The sequence below is a fragment of the Chrysochloris asiatica genome, unplaced genomic scaffold (genome assembly GCF_000296735.1).
Source record: "Chrysochloris asiatica unplaced genomic scaffold, ChrAsi1.0 scaffold00007, whole genome shotgun sequence".
NCBI lineage: Eukaryota > Metazoa > Chordata > Mammalia > Afrosoricida > Chrysochloridae > Chrysochloris > Chrysochloris asiatica.
Window position 1 is genome coordinate 39,393,071 of NW_006408525.1, and position 19,924 is coordinate 39,412,994.

General features: G+C 49.5%; 1 protein-coding gene across 1 annotated transcript in view; it reads right to left on the reverse strand.

The window, feature by feature from the left end:
• WIPI1 (WD repeat domain, phosphoinositide interacting 1) overlaps positions 1 to 19,924 on the reverse strand; it is a 34,826-nt gene that overhangs the window by 5,908 nt on the left and 8,994 nt on the right. Inside the window, exons 4-9 of the mRNA XM_006833606.1 lie at positions 12,627 to 12,723; positions 6,133 to 6,230; positions 5,409 to 5,501; positions 4,698 to 4,768; positions 3,352 to 3,459; positions 469 to 633 (exon numbers count right to left, since the gene is read on the reverse strand). Of these exons, the coding sequence (XP_006833669.1) occupies positions 469 to 633; positions 3,352 to 3,459; positions 4,698 to 4,768; positions 5,409 to 5,501; positions 6,133 to 6,230; positions 12,627 to 12,723 (632 nt within the window). The remainder of the gene's footprint in view (positions 1 to 468; positions 634 to 3,351; positions 3,460 to 4,697; positions 4,769 to 5,408; positions 5,502 to 6,132; positions 6,231 to 12,626; positions 12,724 to 19,924) is intronic.

Sequence of the window (19,924 nt, forward strand, 5' to 3'; positions counted from 1 at the left end):
CAAAACCTAGACATAAAAATAGGATCAAGAAAAAGACAAGGGTCTCTGGTCTCCCCACTTCAAATCAACTGCTGTGTTTAGATCATATCATCATAACCCAAATGCCCAGGCCAGCAACCTGCTACCCCTAAGAATGTACTGGGGGCTTCCAACAGTTTGTGGGAAAATGGTATCAAAAAGATCAATTTCATTTCTTTGAATTCCATTTTTCCATGAACTGTATGTGTTAACACCAGGCAGTGTGTATGGTTGTGGGGAGGTGCAGGTCTTTGGTTTTGCTTGGCTGTCTTCTTTTTCACATGCCCAGGGAGTTTGTGTTTGGGAGAAGATGAGGAGGCTTCAAAAAGTTGCTGGGAAAACGGAATGAAAAGAGAATGGAATTTTCCCATGAGCTTTTCCACCCCCACCCCCCACCGTGTACACTTATCGATATTTTTGCTTGTTCAGTGAGGGTGGCTCTATACGTACGTTGACAGGGTACAGATGTTCCTTTGCCCGGAGAAATTCAGACGTCCGGTGGCGAAGGCCCTGTCCTGACTCATCATGTCTGACACTTGGGCGGGGAGGTAATTGGCAGCAACCATGAACACCTTGCCCATGTAACCGCTCCAGGTGGCGGGCTCCTCTGGGTGGCTGGGGAAGCAAGGGATGGGTAGATGGGGCGGAGCTGCTGGCACCGCTGCCCGCCCCCGACACACCGAGTGCTGGGTGTCATTAGCTGTGCTCTCCATGGCAGGAAGAGACTGTACCTTAGCATAATGTTCTGCCCACCTGGAACACTGGGGACACATTATCCTGGTGACTGCGGAGCAGCACTGAGGGCCTGCCAACAGCTTCCGAAAGCCACTGCTCTACCACTAGCCGGGTTCCTAGATTGACCACAGAGGGTGCAGGCCCAGGGCCATGGGCTGATATGGGGACTCTCGGAAGGAAGTGCTCGGGGCTCCCAAAAGAACAGAGTGATCTCGATTTTAAGGCCCCTGAGCCAGACTGAGTGGGAAGTTAGACTCTGGACATGACATCCGGGTCGGGAGAGCTATGGCCCACAGCCACCAAGTCCCTGGTGGTTTCCAACAGTGGGAACAGTTCACTGGTACCTCCTGTCACCCAACTTCACCCCAGGATCTCTGCCAGACAAAGGGGGACTGGAGAATGGGCTCAGCATGGAAGCAGGAGGAGGCAGGACACAGAGGACGGGGCTACTACATCCACTCCCAGAAGTCCCTGCGGAGAGCAAGGCCCCTGTGAGGACACACAGAGGTTCTGGGGTTGATGCCTCACTCTGCTACCACTTGGCTAGGTGACTGTCGGGAAACCTCTGTTTCCATCTGGTGTCCGGCTGCTCAGAGTCTTTGATACTAAACCTCAGGGAGTTGTGGGTGCCGCCTGCCCCAGAGCTGTGTGCCCAGATCCGGCATTCACAGTGTGGGCCGGACACAGATCCAGAGACAGCAAACAAAGACCACTGTGGAGGGGTGGCCAACTGGCAGACGGAGAGTCTTCATGGCTCTGTGCCATGTGTCCCATCACCTGGGTGCGCCCTGGAACCCATCCGATAAGGCTGCTAAGAACATGTGGCGGGCTTCACGCAGTGCCTGGCAAACAGCAGATCCCATTCCATGAGGAAGAGGGATGAAGAGGCCCGGAGGCCAGGGGCCGGCCGGCTTCAGAGCGAGGTGGATTCAGGAGACAGGAGCAAGCGGGTCTGGCAGAGGTGGAAGAGCCCAGAGCACTACAGCAGAGGACTTACCGCAGGACCCACTGAGGAGTCAGAGAAGTTGGAACTTTATTCCCCAGGGCAAGGGAGGGGTTAGGAAGAGAGCTCTGTGAGAAGACGCAGGGTCAGCTGGTCAGCAGACTAGGAGGAGTGAACCCAGATAGAAGGTTAGTGAACAGACCAGACAAGAGATGCTGAAGTCTTGGAGAGAGGCAGCTGGGAGCCCATACTCAGGGACAGCACATACTCCTTGTGTGGCTGAGGGCAGACTCCGGAGCAACTCTGTGGTTTTCACTGGCAGAAATGGGGAGGTCTGGAGAGGGCACTGAGTTCTAACGGCTGTTTGCAGCTTGAAGCCCCTGGTAATACCCCTATCAGTCAATTCATAAGACTTTCGAAAATGGATCGGTAAACTAGAGAGGCACTAAAACTGAGGAGGACCGTTAATGAGACGGCTAACACAGCAGCTAACAACGGACGGAAACAGAACAAGGACTGTGTGGATGGAGCAGGACTGGCCCGTGTCTCCTTCTGCTGTGCACGCGGTTGTAACGGACTCATTGGCCCCTAACAACCACCACAATCCATCCACGGGGAGACATGGCAAGATGAGAGACTGCCAGTCACCCAGTCCTGGGGTCTCTTGACCATTCCACTACCTTCAGCGCCCAGACTGACTAAGCAAATGAGGAAACCAAGTGTGGCAGAACTCTGGGCTTAAGGTTTACGAGCTGCCTGAAGAAAGGTAGACAAGGGATATGGATCACCTGTGGGAATGTTTGCAGAAGAAGAAGATTCACAACACCAACAAGGAGCCCTGGGGGATACAGACATTGGGATGGTACAAGGGGACAGACAGACGTATGTGAGACGACAGCAGCCCAGGATGGCCAATGCCAGGGGTCGAGGCTTCTGGACGGATGGCCAAGTCCACTGGGTAGTGACTTGGTTGCCGGTGACTTTGGGATGGTTTTCAGACTACGGGGAAGAGGCCAGGGCACGTGTATGTTTATTTATTTATTTAGTGCTTCCTCTATGCCAGGCACTATACTAATGCTTTGGAGTCCTGGTGTGGTGCTGTGGGTTAATGCGCTGGATTGGAACGTCGCTTTAAACTGCAAAGGTGGCGGTTCAAGCTCACCAGCTACTCCTTGGAAACCCTACACAGAGGCGCTATGGGTTGGAACCAACTCGACGGCACTTAACAACAATATACTAAATGCTTTCGATCAACTAACTCATTTAGTTATCACAATAGACCTAATGTGCATATACAAGGGGGCTTCTTATGTTTGTTTGTGGAAAAGTCCATCATCCTTTAATTCCAACTTTTTTATGCTCATTTTACAGATGAGGAAACTGAGGCATGGAAAGATTGACTTACTTGCCCAAGGTCTCTCAGCTCACGGGACAAAGTGAAATGGGATTTGGGACAGTGGCCCAGGAATGTGTGCTTTTTCCCGTTACGCCACGAGGTTTTGCTACTGTAGCTCAGCACTTAGTGAAGACACAACAAGCGAAGCCACATTAAAGATAAAGAAGTCACTGATACTGGCAATGATGGTGGGACAGACACCTAGGGCCTGGTCTCTGTCATCTAGCGGGTGTGTTAGGGGCTGCTGTGGTCTACTTGCCTGTCGGTAACGTGGCCCAGCTTGAAGATGTGCACGGTCTCGGTGTTGCTGGAGGCGCAGAGGAATTGTGAATCCATGCTGAACACCAGAGAGCTGATGGTCACATACCTAAAACACAGCGACACGCGGCCAGTGAGCGGGAAGGCGCTGCCTTCCCACTCACCGATGAGCTGTGGGAGAAAACACAATCTCTTCCGAGCAGTACTTGGTATTCTAAAAGCCCTCCAACATTATGCTCTTCCTATTTAGAAACTGGATTTCTGGTGTGGCTCTGTAGGATCAACACTGGACCGCGAAACACAAGGTCAGCCGTTCAAACCCACAAGCTGCTCCTCAGACACCCTACATGGGATTCCTGTGAGTCAGAAACAACTCGATGGCACTTTACAACAGCAACATTTAGAAATTAATCTAGAAGGTTCACAAAAGGACAAGGTCTCCAGCAGCCTCAGGAGGGCAGACCTGCCCCACACTGTCACCTGAGAAGCCTGGGGGCTGCTCCATGCACCCACCAGCTCCAAACCCTACAAGCTGACACCATCTCAAATAATCACACTTTGTGGCCGGCTGCGGTGACATCAGCTTCAAGTTACAGGGCCCTCGTTCCCCCACGCACAACAGGACGAAACGCTGCCAGCCCCGTGCCAGGTTATGGATCAGGCCTTTGTGGTCCATAGGCTTGTCCCTGGCTGATTTTCAGAGGCAGATTCCAGGCCTTTTTTCCTAGTCTGTCTTAGTCTGGGAGTGTTCCGAAAATCACTTCAGCCTCCTAGCAACACACACGCTTACACTGGGAGATGGCTGGCTGCACTTGAGGTATGCTGGCTGGCAACAAAGCCAGGCTTCCTGCATGGAAGATTCACGGCTGACCACCGAGCCACTTCATTCCAGGGAATTACTCTGGGATTGTGAGCCCTCAGCTCTTGCACGTCTCTTTTGCCCACATCCCCATCAGGGCGCTGATGGAGGAAGTCCTGTACATACAGTTCTGTGCTCTCAGCTTTATCAAGCACTAAACGGGTCATCCACAACTGAGGGGCCCTGGTGGCGCAATGGCTAAGCACTCAGCTGCTAACAGAAAAGTTGGCGGTTCGAACCCACCGGCGACCCTGAGGATGAAAGCTGTGGCGGTCTGCTTCCATACGTATCCTCGGAAGCCCTCTTGGGCCATTCTACCCTGTCTTCTAGGATGGAGTTGGAATGAACTCAAGGGCAGCCGGTATAAGCCAATTACCTGAGAAAGCAGTTAGACTCCCTCTCGCCCTCCGCCCTGGCCCTCGGGCTGCCAGCTGTCCACTGCAGCGCTCCTAGGGGAGCTCTGAGTGGGTCTGACCATGAACACACACCTTTTCATTCCCCTCCGGAACTCATACAGCTTCTGCCCGTCAGGCACTGAGAACACCCGGATGACTGTGCCCTGTAAAGAAAGCAGAGAGTGTCTCAGAGCTACATGGGCTCCCAACAGCGCTTCCCTCGGAGGGAAGCTTGTGGTTTGGGTGTTGAACATCTGTCCCGGAGGAGGAAACTCAAGTGTTGACTGTGTGCACCACATACGTAATTCTTGGAACGTGTTTCCAACACTCTTGGGCTCCCTCTTCCTCCTCCACCCCTCAAGCTCTCTCTGTGTGTGTATGTGTGTGTGTGTGTGCGCGCGCGCGTGTGCTTTGCTCAAACTGCTCAGACTTTCCTAGAATATCCAATCTCCGCCTGCCAAAATACACCTGCTTCTCAGGGCATCTGCAGTTCCATGAGGTCACCCTCTGCTTATTCCAATGTCCTGCTGGATAGCAGGGCACTGTTTATCTGGCACGTCTGTCTGTGGATGGCGTGCACCTATTTCTTCACAAGAGCACCCAGTTTTGTCCCCTGTGCCCAGTCTCCTGCAGCCTCTGGGCCATGCAGGTCAGCCCTTGACCCTGCGTTGTTCGTGAATGAGTTTTATGCCATGACATGCAGGGACCAGACTGGCATTCTCATCCTTCAGATGTGTGGGTACCGTCAGAGCTGCTGCCGAAGTTCTGGGGCGCCATATGGCGTAGACCTAGGGTTCCACTCACCTTCTCCGATGCGCTCGCCAGCTTGGAGCCCGCTGAGTTAAAGGTAATGGCGGCCAGCAGCCCCTCGTGGGCAGCGATAGTACAGACGGTTTTCTGTTGGCAGAAAGGAGACACTGGTCCTGATGCCCACCCAGGGTTCAGGGTTCATTGTCCTCCTCCATTCTGTCTCCTTGGGAGACAATGCCCCCAGGGGCTGGGCTCTGTTTCCCCGCCAGACCCCTTGTATTCGCCCACAGACGCCGTTTATGCCCCCATGGGCTCAGCTCTTGCTCTCCCCGCAGACCCTTTGCATACCCCATGGGGTGGACTCTGCAATGAAGCAGCGCATTGTCTGATGCATCAAGATCTTCTCCGTTTCTACCCCGGGGAGGTGGCCACCCACCTGTGTGCACACGAGGCCCCAGCGGAACCCCACAGCAGTGCTCCTGCCCTGTGTGGCCTGGGAGACCAGACACAGGAGGTGTGAGCGAGACCCAACCCAGGAGACACTGTCAAACTGACAGCCACCTTCAGTTGTCGGGGTCTCCACGTACACGTGTCCGACTTGGCCGGGCTGTTATGTGGACAGAGGGTGAGCCCCTGAGCAAACCCAGCTTATACACAGTCATCCCCTTCCCCAGGGCCACCCCCTGCATTGTCACTTCTGCCTCTGTCTCCTCATTGAGTTCCTCCAGCCACACTGCCCAGGAGGCTGCCAGGGCCTCATCTGGACCATCCAACTCACCAGGGCATTTCCGTCATAGAGCACGATCTCTCCTCTCACCAGGCTTCCAGGATAGGCCAAGTAGGAATTGGAATGGTTGATCGACAGGGCACAGAGACCTGGAGAAGCAAGCCCAGGTCAATGAGAGGCGCCAGCACAGCAGTGCCACCTACTGGTGAGGGGAGGAACGGCTTCTAACGCTGGCATTTAGAGTCAAGAATTCTAACCCAAGGATGGCAACACAGTACACTCACAGGGGACCTGGCCACGTCCTCTCACCAACCACGCCGTCCAAATTGAGAATGCTAAAAATGTTCTTCATGTGTCACCCCAGGGCTCTGAAACAACACCTGCTGGTTTCCAGTTCCTGCTGCCGTCTGGGGCTATAAGACAGCCTACTCATAAACTGGAAGAAAGAACCCTATTGTTCTAAAGTCAGTATCTGTGAGCCGTTCTTCAGGTGATGAAATAGAGTTAACAAGTGATTGCGAATGGGAAAAAGGGAAGTGGGATCCAGAGGGCCTGCTTAAGACACCGCTCGGATCTAGATGTCCCACCCTTAGAAGCAAGGGTGTCTGGGAAGTGAGTTCCATCTCGAAGCCCCGGGAGACGGTGTACACGCCACCCAACAAATGGAATCATGAGGACAGTGTGGCTTTCAGAAGCTTCGACAATGCTTTGGAAGAGTAAGCAGCCACTGGAACCACGGAACCGACAAAAGCCATTTTATTGAAGACATGGACGGTGGTGGTAGTGTGTGTGGGGGGGGTGGTAGACCAAAAGAGCATTAGGTTTTTACAACAACAGCTTTCGTCAAGAGAGGTAACCATACTGGCAATGTACTCAAGGAATTCCACAGAACCAAGTGCTTACCACAACAGGAACTGCTGAGAAAATGATGCTGAGATAGCTTGATGAGTAAAGTGAAGGATGATGTCTCATTATCAACTAGTGCACTAAGTGAGCTTCTTATAAAGGAATAAGCAAAGCTTTCAACCAGGCTGGCATGTACTTAATCTGCTGGGTGGGGAGGAAGGGCAGAGAAGAGGAAAGTCATGGCCATGATCAGAACCGAACTTCTGCTCCTGCTATGGCTTTGCTGAGCACACAACCAGGGCTGTCCTCTTATCAGCTGCCACTCAGACCTCCGAGAAGAAGGGGACTGAGCCCCAGCACCCTTTACTACTGTTCCCTTGTATATTTGAGGTCACACCGGCCCTGGTCTTAGAAAAGACCACTGACATCTTCCCCGAATTGCCCTGGCTCCCTGACTCATCATCGCTCTTCAAGGAGACTAGCTAGGCAGGCTGGAGGTGTGCTGGTCTGGAGAAACTGGGCAGAGAAGCTGAGCAGGAGACTGGACTGGCTCACAGGGTGGCTGCCCACAGAGATGGTTAGCAGAGGCTGCTAAGATCAGGATGGGGCAGCTGTGGTGAGGCTTGAGTGCCAAGCCAAAGAGTTAAGATCTTATAACGTGATCGTAGTGGACAACTACTGAAGGCTTCTTAGCACATTGGTTTCTAAGAAGGCTTTTTGTTGTTAAGTGCTGTTGAGTTGATTCCTCCAAGGAGGAGCTGGTAAGCTTGAACCACTGACCTGGCAGTTCAAATGGCTTTGCAGTCTGGCACATTAACCCACAGGTGTTGTTGTTAAGTGCTGACAAATTGGTTCTGACCCATAGCGACCCTGTACAGGGTTTCTGAGACTATAAATCTTTATGGGCGCAGAAAGCCTCATCTTTCTCCCGCAGAATGGCTGGCAGTTTGGAACTGCTGACCTTAAGGTTCGCAGCCCGATTCGTAACCACTACGCTACCAGAGCTCCTTGGTCAAAACCATGAGATGCTTTTTCATCTCCATTGTTAAGTGCCATCGAGTCAGTTCTGACTCATAGTGACCCACTATAGGGTTTCCAAGGAGCAGCTGGTGGGTTTCGACGCTAGCCTTGTGGTTAGCAGTCCAGTGCTTATCCTACAGTCCCACACCAGGACTCACCTCCACTAGTATGGATACAATAATAATAATCAAGCAGTTCGTGACAAATGTTGGCAAGAATGTGGAGGGACTAGAATCTCTCTACACCTGTGGAGAGACTGTAAAACGGGGCAGTTGCTCTGGAGAACAGTCCGGAAGTTCCTTCAAAGGTTCAACATAGAGTTATCATGTTGTTAAGTGCCGTTGAGTTGGTTCCAATTCATAACAACCCTGTATAGGGTTTCCGAGGAGCAGCTGGTGAGTTTGAACCACTGACCTTGCGGTACAGCACCACACCAGTTACTATTGTTGTTGTTATGTGCCGTGGAGTAGGTTCTGACTCATAGCGACCCTGTACAGGGTTTCCGAGGCTGCAAATCTTTACAGGAGCAGAAAGCCTCATCTTCCTCCCATGGAACAGCTGGTAGTTTTGAACTACCGACCTTGAGGTTAGCAGCCCGATTTGTAACCACTACGCTACCAGTTACGATAGGACCCAGCAATTCCACTCCTGAGAGAAACAAAAACCTAGGTCCACACAAAAACTTGTATGTGAAGTTGCCAGCAGCATTAGCCCTCTGAAGGCCCCACACGGGAATCCAAATGTCCACCAGATGATGAATGGATCATTACAACGTGGTACACCCATGCACTAGAGTATTACTGGGTAACAGGGGAAACTGTGATCTAATATAGACCAGAGCATGGATGAAGCTTGAAAGAAGCCCCAGTGGACAATATAGATCCTATAAGTTCATTTATACAGGATGTGTAGAAGAGGCAAGTCTACAGCCACAAAGGACACGGGTACTGGGGTGACGGCTTAGGGTGATGGCTGAGAGGAGCAAGGTTTCTTTTTGGGGTAATGAAAATGTCAAAACATTGAGAAAATGTTCTAAAATTGATAGAGGTGATGGTTTTACAGCCCTAAGAATAAACTAAAAGCCACAAAGTGTATATTTTAAACGGGTGAACTGCACAGTATAGGGATTGCATAGCAATAAAGATTTACGAACGTTTATCTGGCAGGGCGAGTCCTGGTGTGGCGCTGTGGGTTAGTGTACTGGACTGCAAAATCGTTTGAACCACAAGGTCGGTGGTTCAAGTTCACCAGCCGCTCCTCGGAAACCCTATACAGGGTTGCTATGGGTCAGAGCTGACACGACAGCATGAACAGCAGTAACAACATCTGGCAGGGTCAGGCTGAGGGTCTGGGTTCTAGACTCAAGTCTGCTGCCGGCTATGGGACTCTAGCCCAGTTCTCTGGTCCTGCCAGGCCGTTTCTTCTCTGCAAGCTCTGTGCAGCTGTAACATGCAAAGATGTCACATCTTGGTTTACTTGCCACCTTCCTCTGAAAGTCTCAGGCTCATCTTTAAGGCAGACTATGGAGTCCTGGTATGGTGCTGTGGGCTAATGCATCAGATTGCAAAGTCGTTTGAACTGCAAGGTTGGTGGTTCAAGCTCACCAGCTGCTCCTCGGGAACCCTATACAGGGTCGTTATGGGTTGGAATCGACTCGATGGCACTTAACAACAACAACAACAAACTGCCATGTAGGATTACTAGGCGTCAGAACCAACTTGAAAGCAGTGCGTTTTGGTGTCCTTTCATTCACACTGCTAGGCAGTACATATCCCATAAGAGGCTGCAAAAGTCTACCAACTACTGGGGTCTGGTGTTGGGAGATGGTTGGTGGAGATTTCCACCCTTCACTGCTTGGTGCATGCACTGCTGTGTACCAGGAAATGAGCTCTGAGCCGCATCTGGCCAAACTCTCGAAAGGAAGAAGCCTGCCGTCTGACACAGCAGGAACGGGCATGACACAAACAAAGACAACGGTCAGGAAATTTACAGCCGCACCGGATACTGAGCACATAGCAACGGCAGGACTCCGGGCATCGAATTCATCATTCGTTCATGAAGTCAAGATGTAGTCACGAGTTTTGTGTGAAATCCATTAGGTGAATTAGATGAGTGCTTCTTGCTTCTGTGAGCACTCACTGTGGATGTGTGTTATCACAAGTCAGAGTTTCTGTCTTGTATTTTGAATGAACTTGAGAATGATCATAAGTAAGAGAGACCCACTCTCCACTCGATGGCCGCTAACCACAGTGGCTTGGCATTTGAGGCAGACACGGGGGCGAGGTAGCAAAATTCGCACCTTCCATGAGGGAGACTGGGGTTCGAGTCCCAGCCAGTGCCCCCCAAGCACAGCACTGCACACCGGTCAGTGGAGGCTGGTGTTGCTGAACAGGCTTCAGCGAAGGCGCTCCACTCAGATAACTAGCAGGAAAGGCCTGGAGACCTCCTTCTAAAACAGCCCATGAACATTCTACGGGTTACAAGGGTCTGATCCACCAGTAGTCCTGGGGATGGTGCGGGGGTGAGCAGCATTTGGTTCCATTGTGTGTGGCGTCTTCATGAGTCTGTGACAACTTGACGGCAGTTAACAATAAACAGGCATCTGAAGACTTTACAGTCATATTTGTGGCAGTCCACGAGTCCTTGGAAGGTTCTGGAGTGAGGGGCTGGTTGCGTCGTGTGTGAGGTCACCCTCCAAGATGGCAGCTGGTTTAGAGAGTGAGCCTGCCTGACCACAGCATGTCCACAGCCATGGGCCCTCTCCTCACTTGCCCGCCATATGCTCGATTACCCCTCCCCAGGCTATCTCTGGGGGGAAACTGTATCCTCTCAATTTTACTAAAGAAGACAGTGAGGGATAAAAGTGAGGACTGGTGGGAGTCTTGGAGTGGCACTGTAGTAGAAGCACCTGACAACTACCCGTAAGGTCAGTGGTTCAAACCTACCTGTCGCTCCTTGGAAACCCTATGCAGGGTCACCATGAGTTGGAACCAACTCAATGGCATTTAACAACAAAAAGAGGCTTATCTCTCCAGACAATGTCAAAGGTCTAATAACACATTTTGGTCAACCCTCCTCTGCTGGTTTTCTAGAAGACAATGCTAAGTCTGCCCTTAAATCCATTCATGGCATTCATGTGCAATAGAGAAAAACCCTTTCAGTATTTATTAAATAGTTCCGAAGAAAAAGAAAATCATTCCATTTATAAATAAATATGTCACGTTCTCTCCAACAATAAAGCAAGGATTGCCCCTATGCTTTCAAGCCATCTTTTCTCTCTGCTTAAACTGCACACCACGAGGCAGTGTATGAGCTGAAGGAAAATGAATTCTATTTGCTGAAAAGCCTTGATGGCTTTGAGGGAGGGAAGCTAGCCGGGGCGCGAACCCACATACGCCTCCTCTGCGGGCACCGAGTGTGCCCAGCCCTCGCTCTGAAAAGACTCTGAGCAAAGGCAGCCGTTGACGTTCTGTCTGCTGAACGTCCCTTCCCAAGTCCATCACGGTTTGGCCCAGGCCAGCCCTTCATGAGAACCCTGAGTCGCTGGCACCTTACACCAACTGTTACTGTTCTTGCTGTTGGCTGTCCTGACGTGTGCCCCTGGCTCATCCCCATGGTCAGTGCAGATTGGGTCACAGTGATCACAGCGTTTCTTAAGGCTGATTTTTGGAAGTGGATCACCAAGCATTTCTTCCGATTGTTTTAATCCCAAAGTGCTGCTAGAATCTGCTCAGCGTCATAGCGACACCCAGGACTCCATTTGACAGCCAAGCAGTGCTGCACATGAGGGGCACTGGCCAGGAATCAAACCCGGGTCTCCAGCATGGAAGGTGAGAACTCTACCACTGAGCCATCACCACCCTCTTCACATCCTAGTTGTTGTTAAGTGCCATTGAGTTGGTTCCGACTCACTGTGACCCTTTAACATCTTTTTGGTAGCAGAAAGCCTCCTCTTTCTCCCATGGCGTGGCTGCTGGGCTCAAACTACAGACCTGGGGTTGTGGTTCACAGTCCAGTATTTATCTTTATTGCTGTTGTTGAGTGCCATCAAGTCAGTTCTGATTCATAGCGACCCTGTATAGGGTTTCTGAGCAGTGACTCGTGAGTTTGAACTGCTGATCTTGTGGCTCAAACCGACCTTGCGGTCCAGTGCTTATCCTACAGCACCACCCCAGGACACCTACTCTTCATTAACCAGTGCTAGATTCTGTGAGATGAGCAAAGTCCAACATCCCAACACGTGTCACCCAAGTCGAGGTATTTCCATGTGTGATACGACAAACGCTGGAAGGTTCTGATGGCCTTTCTCCTAGTTATGTTAGATGTTACTAAGTCAAAACCTGTTTCTAATGATTACACTTACTCTATGCAACACAACCACAAAAACAATGATGAGAAATAAACAGCCCCTTTCAACATCAGGCGCATAAAATCATCTACTCAGTTATCTGAAAGCACTGGACACGTTGGCTGAGACGAAGGGGGTTTGTCTGGGCCTGTGACGAGGGCTGCTCAGTCCTCCTGCAGGACACACAGCCTGCTGGAATTGTATCTGCACCAGGAAAGGGACACCCTGCAAGGTCAAGGCCCCCCAGACTGTAAACCTGAGCAGGACTTCAGGTGTCCAGGTAAGGGTGACAAGCAGCTGAGGGACCTGCGACTCAGACGCTGGTGCTCACCTGTCGGGTTGGCAGGGATGTCCAGGATGGTCTTTAGGAGCTTCATGTCTTTGATGTTGTGAATGTAGATAGATTCCTCCAGGCATACCAGCAGCCTCTGCAATCACACAGATTGATCAGAACGGACCCAACCCAAACCCTGACCTCGCACAAAGTCCTACCAGTATCCAAACCCTCAAGGAGAGAGAATCTTGATGGTGCAGTTTGAAGACTGTCTTTACGTATGCACACACAATTCTCTGCTAATAACAGAAAATATGAGATCTTAACAGATTTTATTCAGAAATTGAGATTTCTTCTTCTTGGATTTTCCCCTTTGCTGACAACAAGGATTCTAAATACCCTTTGCCAGGACTCCCAGTGTGGCACTGTAGGATCAGCACTGGACTGAAAACCACAAGGTCGGCAGTTCAAACCTACCAGCTACTGGGTCACTATGAGTTGGAAGCGATTCAATGGCGCTCAATAACAACAGTGGTCTCGTTGCCACAGAACACTATCTAGGGCTGCCTTTCTGACTGGCAGGCCCATCAGACAATGAACATAACAAAGTTCTGAAGAATCACCAAGCCTGAAGCTTTATCCCTCTCCAGAGAATTACCAGCCTTAACCTCTTTCCATTCCAAGTCCTCCAGAGCCACTCCCTCCCAGTCTGGAATTCCAGACGCTCCCCCTTAAGGAAGTCCCTAATCTCATTCACAGTGGGTGTCTCCTCCCTGGGCCTCTGTGCAGCCTCCTCCAGCCAGCCTTTGCTTGGAGAGCTGGGTCTAGATGCTGTCCCCTCCCCCAGTGGTGCAGGCCTTTCCCACCCATTCCCAATGAAAACTTGTCAGGTTTAGAGCTTTCTTCCAAAAGTCACTGGGATCCCTTTGCGGGGGAGGAGGGGGAGGGTACCAACAAAAGGTGGCACCAAGAAAGAGAAGCCTGGCCATCTATCTACTGCTGTAGGTTACAGCCGAGAACAGTTTAAGAAGTAGGGAAGCAGATACATTCTGTAACACAGGAAGTTACCATGAATTGGAATCAACTCAATGGCACTGGGCACCCCCACAATCGTCACCCCCACTGTCTGCTCAGTGGAAATGGGCCCTAAGAGGTCCCTGTGTCTGCTGTTTAGAGGAGTGTGATATTGCACAATGTCAGGCTGTCCTGGTGAGGAGTCGCTGGCGAAGAACTATAGGTCTGGCAGCTCTTTCCACAAGGAACAGTCACCCATGGCCCCTGCACGCGGAGCCTGGTGTTGCTCTTTGAGGACAGCCATGAGCAAGCCCTAGTCACACTTCCTGGAGGGTCTGATCTGTGAGGGCTCTGAAGAGCAACCCCAGGGTGATTGAGACACTCACCTTTATTCTAAGGGACAACAGTTGGAAAGAAGAGTTTCTAAAACCACTACTGGATATTAAGACAAGCTGTGGAATCTCTGTTTGAATCATGCCAGTCCTATTGCTGACCCAGCAAGACTCACGCAGCTCAGACAGACGGACCAGTGACATGAGCTAGACAGAAAGGCAAATCAGAAACCCTTTCTCCCCGTGAATGCAAGCTCTGTGGACCCAGGTCTCAGAGAGGGTGTGTGAGGAATCATAGTTCTCACCAGGTCCAGGGCCCGAGGACAAGAGACATCAGTGTTTGTTCACAAGGTAGTTCTCTGATTTGCTGGTCATTTTCCCTCTTGGCAAAGAGCTCTGGTAGCGTAGTGGTTACAAATCAGACTGCAAACATCAAGGTCGGCAGTTCGAAACTACCAGCCATTCCGCGGGAGAAAGATGAGGCTTTCTGCTCTCGTAAAGATTTACAGCCTCGGAAATTCTGTGCAGGGTCACTATGATGAGTCAGAACCGACTCCACGGTGCTTAACAACAACAACAACTCCCTCTTGGCAAGGAGCTCTGGTAGCGTAGTGGTTACAAATCGGGCTGCAAACCTTAAGAGTTAGCAGTTCGAAACTACCAGCTGTTCCGCGGGAAAAAGATAAGGCTTTCTGCTCCCATAAAGATTTATAGCCTTGGAAACCCTGTACAGGGTCGCTGTGAGTCGGAACCGACTCTCTGGCACATTAACAACAACAACAACTCCCTCTTGGCAGTACTTACTGCTGTCGCTGGGGCTGTCACTAGCTGCTGGTGACGAGCTTGTGTACCACAAGCTAAAACCTTCTCCACGATGGATGCTCAATGGCTCAAGTTCACTGTGTCACCCCATCTCACGGTGCACTCTGCTCATTTCTATGGACCCTCTGCTTGATCAGACATGATGCTCTTTCTAGTAACGGGTCTTTCCTGGTGATGTGTGCACGTAGAGTTTGCAATGCGCTGTGAATGCTCACGCTCTCGGTTTCGGTTTCTAAGACCCTCCGGTATCCCGCCCCTACACCTCACTGAGTCCCCACGAAAGGGTCCTGCCACACAGGCCTGCTGCAGGAATAGTATCTGGCTCCAGCTTGCCTGACCTGATCTGTCTTTTCCCACCTTCTGCTCTGTGGCCCTCTCTCCAAGTCACAGAAGACATTGGGAAGAACAAGGAGATGCTTCATCGCTGGTTCATGCTTGTGATGTGGGCAGATGGTGTGCTTGGGGACTGTCTAATCGGTGACCCCATGAACAACAGAATGAAGCGTTACCTGGTGCGGCGCCACCTTCACATGCAGGTCTGCTAGAGTCGATGGTGGCAACCCCTGAGTATTTTTAGTGCCTTCCAACCAAGGGCGCTCAGCTTCCAGCACTCTGATTCACAGAGCTTTCGCTGACTCATTTTTGGAAGCAGATCCAAGTCCTTCTCAGTCTGGAAGCTCCGCTGAAACCTGTCCACCACAGGTGACCCTGCTGGTATTTGAAATACCATCGGCGTAGTTTCCAGCATCACAACAACACACAAGCACCAGGGTAGGACACACTGGCAGATGGGTGTTCCCTCGTAATTACTTTCCTTACCGTCAGCATCTCAACTCGGCGGGACCATGTACCACCTTCACCTCAGCTCATTACCCGTCATCCCTGGGGCTCCTCTCTACTTTTATAAGGTTTATAAGCAATAGTTCTTCTGATCCATTTAGAAACGTATTTCGAGCTTCTACTTTGAGTACCACGGACTTCACTTCAGGGCTTTTCATTCAACCAGCTTCCGTGAGAACAACAAGGGACCCTCAGATCAGACAGTTAACGAACACACTGAAATTCATCTGATTTGCTGCTATAATTCTACAAGACACATTCCCTCAATTACATAGAAGGGGAATAACAACTGGAAAGGGAAAATATCACAATTTCTAGTAGAGTAGTTAGTCTTCCTCTCTGTACAGTTAGAGAAAATACAGAGTTTTGCTTTCTCATAATTCCTCACGCAAAACCTCAATCTTTTCCTGTTGTTCCTCCACTCCCACCCCTAAAGGAGCTGAACTACCTGAAACTGGATAAAGCAACAGCTGACTACCAGGGAACAGAACATGTTGCCTTCTGTTCCCCCCAAGCCCGAGTGGGCAGCAAAGCCTCGGGCACTACAGTGGACCCCCACCTGGGAAGCAGGGGGCTGCTGTACTCAATCTTTACTCATCCTTACTTTATCCAAAGCTGTTAAGTCCTAAACCTGCAAGCTTTAGGAAAAGCAAACCCAAACATACTTCCAGACGTTTCCAATCAGTGAGAACAGTTAGATTGCACTCTGATTCGTTCTAGCCTTAATTGTTACATAGTTCTCGGTACAGGAATGTCCTTTTACGGATGGGGGATGAGAACCTACCCATTAATGAGTGTTACTGGGAGAGTCAAGTCCCTGGTGGTGGGACAGTTTATGTACTTTGCCTTTGAAATGAAAGGCTGGGAGTTTGATTCCACCCAGAGGTGCCTCAGAGAAAACGCCTGGCAATCCACTTCCCCAAATATCGGCCATTGAAAAACCTATGGAGCACAGTTCTAGTCCAACACACGTGGGGTTTCCATGAATAGAATTAATTTGAGAGCAACTGGTTTACTGAGGGGAGGGCCAGCTACTCAGGGTTAGGCGGCCACAGAACTTGAGTGATGCTTGCTTCATTTGCTAATGAATATCAGAGAGCGAATGAGGGAGGCAGTATGCAAATAAATACCATAGCTACTATTTGAGGGTTCTGATCTTTGGTTACTGTGTAGAACATTTGTTCAAACAATCTTAAAAAGATTACCAGATAACCAGGCAGGGGGGAAAAAATGATATTTAGCCTTTGGTTACAGCTACTTATACATGTTGTTGTTGTTGTTAAGTGCCGTCGAGTCAGTTCTGACTCACAGTGATCCTGTATAGGGTTTTTGAGGAACAGCTGGTGGATTTGAACTACCGACCCTGCAGTTCAAACCAAACTCTCGCGTTCCAGTGCTTATTGTACAGTGCCACACCTGACTAGTAAATATACTTTGTATACAAAGGTAAATTCTACAATGAAATTTAATATGCTGCCAACAGATTTCAGCAAACATTTGGACCAACGATTTCACTTAAGAAACAGCCTTCAAGTAGCCAACTCTCAGTGGTCTTCCACTCCTCTGCCAAGAGCCCAGTTTCTTTTCTCTTTACTCCTGTACACCTCACTCAAAAGTTCCCACATTCTATTTTCCAGCTAGCTTCTCCCACGCTGCTTTATACAGACTTGAGTGCCTACTGATCCCAAATAGCTGATCAAGGTGTATACATGTGATGGAGCAGTGCTCAGCCCTAAAGGGACAGGAAGGGAGTCCTTCGAGCCCCGGTGGTATAATGAACTATGCATTGGACTACGAACCACAAGGTCAGCGGTTTGAATCTACCAGCCACTCCATGGAAGAAAGAAGAGGCTTTCTGCTCCTGTAAAGATTTATATGTGATCAGGAACTAATGGTGCTGCACAGAGGATATTTATGAAAAACAAGGCTCCAGGAACTGATGGAATACAAACTGAAATCATTCAACAAACTGATGCTAACACTAGAGGTACTCACTCATCTATGCCAAGAAATCTGGAAGACAGCTACCTGGCCAACTGATTGGAAGAGATTCATATTTGTGCCCATTCCAAACCGAGGTGGTACAACAGAATGTGGAAATTATCACACAGTATCATCAATATAACATGCAAATAAAATTTTGCTGAAGATAATTAAAAAACGGCTGTATCAAGTATATCGACAGGGATCTGCCAGAAACTCAAGCTCAATTCAGAAGAAGACATCAAACTAGGGATATCATGGCTGACATCAGATGGATCTTGGCTGAAAACAGAGAATACCAGAAAGATGTTTACTTGGGCTTTATTGACTATGAAAAAGCTATTGGCATAGCTTGTCATGTGGATCATGACACGCTATGGATAACAGTGGGAAGGATGGGTACTCAGAACACTGGATGGAGCTCATGAAGAACTTGCACAAAAAACCAAGAGGCAGTTATTCAAACAGAACAAGGGGATAGCGAATGGTCTAAAATCAGGAACGATATGTGCCAGAATTGTATTCTTTCACCATACTTACTCAGTCTGTATGCTAAGCACAGAATCCGAGAAGCTGGATTAGATGAAGAACATGGCATCAGGATTGGGAGAAGACTCATTAACAACCTGTAATATGCAGATACGACCTTGCTTGCTGAATACTTACTGATGAAGATCAAAGACTATATATATAGCCTTTAGCATGAATTGCACCTCAATGTAAAGAAAACAAAATTCCTCACCACTGGACCGATAAGGAGATGCAGGGATGGTAAGAGACATTGTCAGAAGGGACCTGTCCCTGGAGAAGGACATCACGCTTGGTAAAGTGAAGTGTCAGCAACAAAAGAGGAAGACCCCCAAGGAGATGGCTTGACACAGTGGCAGCAGCAATGGACTCAAGTTTCACAATTGTGAGGATGACCCAGGACTGGGCAGTGTTTTGTTCTATTGTTCACAGAGTCACTATGAGTCCATGAGTCCGGAGTGACTCGACAGTATCTAACAACAACAAAGATTTATAGCCTCAGAAACCCTACACAGGGTCTCTGTGCGTCCGAACCGACTTGAGAGCACACAACCTCCAGCATCACCACTAAAGAGGAATGAAGGCCTGGAGCATGTCACGATAAAGGTGAACACTGAAGACATTACGTTACGGAAATGCCTTCAGTCAGAAGAGGACAAATACTGTACAGGGTCCACTGGTACGAAATACGCAAATATCAAGAAACCTGAAATTGTTACTGCCACCCCATGGGGGGTCGGAGAAAGGAGGGGAAGGGGATTTATGTTAACAGTGGTGGAATATTCAGGAAAGGAGAATGAAGAAGGCAGCTCTGCATGAAGAACCTCACCCGGGTCACTGATGAACGTTTGGTTGTGTAAATTTTCACCTAAAAAATAAAAAAAGGTGACCAACTCAAATAATCTCTTCTTTCTCCTGAATTTAAGAGAGCCCTTTGTTTTTTATCTATATATTTAAAGAAAAAAAATTAACACTCAATAGTTTAGCTACAAAGAGAGAAAGAAGGATGAGCTTTAATAAATTCAACAGCCCCCACCTTACTTGTTGTCATTAAGTGCCGTCAAGTCGGTTCCGCCTCATAGCGAGCGACCCAGTATGGATTTCTGAGATTGTAAATCTTGCAGGAACAGAAAGCCTGTTTTTCTTCCAAGTAGTGGGTGGTGGGTTCAAACCCCTGACTGTGTGGTTCTCAGTCCAGTACTTATCTTATAGAGCCATTGTGCTCCTCCTCCCTCCTGGTCATATTTAATTGAACAGGCAGATACTCACAGCCATATGGAGATTAGATTTGTAAATTAATTTAGTGGTCAAGAAAGATGCTTAATATACATGCTTCAGGCACTTTCTTCAGTGCTAGGTCCACAGTAGTAAACAGTCTCCAGCCTCATAGGATTTAATCTCCAGTACCAGAAGGCTCCTCAAACGTAACGATGGGGACACTTGGTCTCATGGACTTTGGACATGTGACCCAGAGGACCAGTCTCTAGAGAAGGACTTCATGGTTGGCCAAGTAGAGGGGCAGCAACGAAGACCCTCGATGGGATGGACACAGGGGAGACAACCATTGGCTGAAATATGACAACCATGAGGATGAGGCAAAGTGGGCAGCATGTCCTTCAGTTCTGTACGGGGTCGCTGAGGGTCACACTGACTCGATGGCAACTAACAACAACAAATCCCCAACACTTAGCAAAACAGAAATTTCCATTCTAAAAGAGACTATATTGCATAATTGAGATCAGAATACTCCTTTCAACAAAGAAAGACTCTTCAAGGCTTGGCTAAGAAGGAAGATGGCAGCGTGAAAGTGGTATTGTTGTTGTTGTTAAGTGCCGT